The 3,130-nt window shown below is 39.2% G+C and overlaps 1 protein-coding gene across 1 annotated transcript in view; it reads left to right on the top strand.

Annotated features, from left to right (window-relative positions):
• Positions 1-3,124, top strand: part of LOC114066579 (E1A-binding protein p400-like) — a gene marked incomplete at its 3' end in the record, with an annotated part of 15,208 nt that extends 12,084 nt beyond the window's left edge. Inside the window, exons 20-25 of the mRNA XM_027901370.1 lie at positions 373-484; positions 879-1,034; positions 1,825-1,890; positions 2,236-2,364; positions 2,773-2,817; positions 2,972-3,124. Of these exons, the coding sequence (XP_027757171.1) occupies positions 373-484; positions 879-1,034; positions 1,825-1,890; positions 2,236-2,364; positions 2,773-2,817; positions 2,972-3,124 (661 nt within the window). The remainder of the gene's footprint in view (positions 1-372; positions 485-878; positions 1,035-1,824; positions 1,891-2,235; positions 2,365-2,772; positions 2,818-2,971) is intronic.
• Between the last annotated feature and the right edge of the window lie 6 nt (positions 3,125-3,130).

Genomic DNA, 3,130 nt, shown 5'->3' with positions numbered 1-3,130 from the left:
CCCTCCCACTTTCATCTTACAAACCATCTGGACTTCTGTGTTGGGACAGTCAAAACAAATGTGGGTGTTTTCAGCTCTCGATAAACAAGAAATGCCTTAGTTGATCTCTCACTGGATTTCACATCCACTGGTGATGAGATGCTGCTGTTTGTGATGATGGGTGATGTATCTGAAAGCTTCTCTCGAGTGCGTTTCTTGCCTTGGAAGGCTGTGCTGAGAGCACAGGGGAGCTCTTGCTCACCTTACACCCCAGGCCAGGTGGGTGTGCAGTGCAGACACTCTCAGCCAGTTCCCTGCTCTTGTATTTTTTGTGAAATCCAGATGTATACGATCACTGTTTTCTAGGCAGCAGCATTTTGTTTTGGTTTACAGGCTTGTAAGTGGTAATTCTGTCGAAGAGAGGCTGTTGAAACAAGGTGTGAAACATTTGATTCAAGAACTGGCTGCTCAGGGAGATGATTGTTCAACAGACCTTTTCTCTCAGGTACTGTAACATTAAGAATGGGAGCTTAATGATACATAAAAAATAAGTGTTTTAGTAGATCAGAATCAGAATTTGGAATGGGTAGTTCTGTATTTACTTCTATACTTGTCTGTGGGCCAGTGATATGTGTTCACAGTTCAAGTCAGTAGAGATCCTGAATTTTTAGCTCATATAGAAAATCAGGAGGTAACAGTACCTAGAAATAAAACTTCTCTTTTGTTCCAATGAAAATTTTACTCTATTATTGGCATTGTTTTAATCAATCCAAAACAACATCTCCTGCAGCAAAAGCTGTCAAATATATTGACTTTTCTAAGTTCAATTTTAGGATGTTGAAAAAAATTTTGCCACCGTGCACTGTCTTACTGAATACTTGCAAACGTGTTTCCATAAGGTTCTTTGCTCCGAAGGTGGAAAAGAGGATTCTAGGAAGTTTACAGAAGAGACACTATCTGAGCTAAGAAATGACACAGATTCAGAGCTGGATGATACAAAAAACACCGTGGTTCCTTCTCAGCTGGAAGAACAGCTGGCTAGCTTGCTGGGTCAGGTATGGTGATTTCTCTTGTTTGGTGTAAACATTTAGAAAGATTTGGAATTTCCTGTGCAACAGTCAAGTGGCTTTCCTAAAGTACCTTCTCTCCAGTCCATTTACATTGGAGAGTTTCTGTGCAAACTTAAATATTGAAGCACTCCTGGGGGTTAATCTGAGCTTGTTGATAGATCTGTTCACGTACCAAAACACTTAAGTCACCAAATGTTCTCCTGAGGATTTGTAAAGTGCATTGGACTAAATGCACTGCAGGATATATAAAATTATATAAAACCAGTTTACAGCCCTGTGCTTTGCAGATACTCCTGATTTTTCTCACAAGGACTAGGATCTGTTTCTTCTTAACCATTAAATGACTATTCACAGCATTCCTCAAGTTCTGCCAGATTTGGATTGTCTCTTTTTCCCTTTGGCTACTTGTGCAGGAAACAAATAGCAACCTGCTTACTAATGACCACTCAAGAGTGTTTGTAACGACTTGGGTGGGATTTTATCTTTTTATTCCCAGTTAGGAAAATGGAAGCCAATAGTTGGAGCCTATATTCAGTGGTACCACTGGGATGGGAGCAGAGGAGTCAGAACTAGTCATGTTCTAGTCATGTTTTTTTTGTCCTTATATATCTTTTCTGCCTTAAATTGTGGTGCCGTTATTTGCAACCAAAATAAATATATTTATTGGTTGGGCTGTTTTTCTGCTTGTTGTTATTTACATGTTTCTAATTCAAGGGCTAAAGAACTAGCAATGTGTCAAAATGTTTTTTCTCAACAGCTTAAGCCAACTGAAAAGTATGCATTTAATTTCTTGGAATTGTGTCACACTTTGGATGATCAAAAGAGCCAGAAAGCCAACAAGGTAAGCAACTATATTTAATTTTCTGGGTAACTAATAACAACAAAATAGAAAACTCTAACTGTTGTCAGGTTATTTTTTGTTTTGTTTTGTTATGAGCACTGAAATTTTGCTCAAAGTGACTGTGGTCTGAAAACACATTGGTTCCTAATTAAAAGGGAGACATATTTCCCTTTCTCTTTACTGCTATGAGGGCCTTAACCAAGAATAAAATCTCATTTTAACTAACTTTGCTATGACTGTTAGCCTATGAAAGGTGAGACTCAAATCAGTGGCAGTTTACTGCTGTTAGCGTATTTAGTGTGAAAATAGCAATATTTTAAAATGTACTAACTTTCTTCCTAAAAGGATTTGAAAACTGCAAATATAAAATGGGAGTATCAGCATGCCAAGGAGCTGGAAAAGGCAGAACAAAAATTTCAGGAGGAAGTGAGAGAGGAGCTCTTAACCTATACCAGACAGGACGCTTATAACACGGTACCATCAATCTGCAGCCTCTGCTTTTCAAAGTTTACTTATTATCACTAGGAACCACGTCTTCAGATATGTCTGTTGGGTTTGCATTGCACTGGGCTTGAGTCCTTGCACAGTTATTGTGCTCTTGAAAGGAAAGTGTCACTCTGTGAACAGTTTTAATTCTGTAAAGAGCAGGTTGCTGTTTGGCAGAACTGTGGGTTGGTAGGTTGACATCAACTGGAAGTTCACAGTTATGTATCAAGGCAATTGATAAATGAACTTGAAATTGAGAGTAATTCCTTAAAAGATTTCTTTTTTCTACTGTAATTTTTAAATGGTAGTTTTTGTGAAAAAGGGTATGTTTGTAAATGCTGGGCTCTGGGCTGGGTGATGTGTTGAGCTATCCAAAATACTTTGTTTCTCATACAGGAATTTGTCAGTGAAGGACCAGATGGAGAAATAGAAATAATGCCTGTAAGTCAGCAGCTCTTATTTCATATGAAGGAAACCTTATCTAAAATCCTTTATTTCGTGGCAGACCGTGGGTTGTGGGTTGGTGTTTTTTTGTTGATTGGGGAGTTTTTTATCGCTGCTGACGTTGGGGTGGGTTTTTTGGTTTGTCTTTAAGCTTTGGACTCCCCCTTTTGTACCTGAGAATCATGATGATGTCTACACTGACTCTGTCCTGTGCCTGATGTACAGCAGCACCCTGATTCCAGAGTCTGAGCTGCCCCCTGTGTTTGTCAGAAGGGCGTGGAAGCGGCAGAGATCAGAGCCGTCCTGTAAG

This window comes from Empidonax traillii, unplaced genomic scaffold (genome assembly GCF_003031625.1).
Source record: "Empidonax traillii isolate 1590-97213 ecotype Southwest subspecies unplaced genomic scaffold, ASM303162v1 scaffold780:size295419, whole genome shotgun sequence".
NCBI lineage: Eukaryota > Metazoa > Chordata > Aves > Passeriformes > Tyrannidae > Empidonax > Empidonax traillii.
Note: the sequence above shows the minus strand (reverse complement) of the source record. Positions and strands in the feature narration are given on the sequence as shown.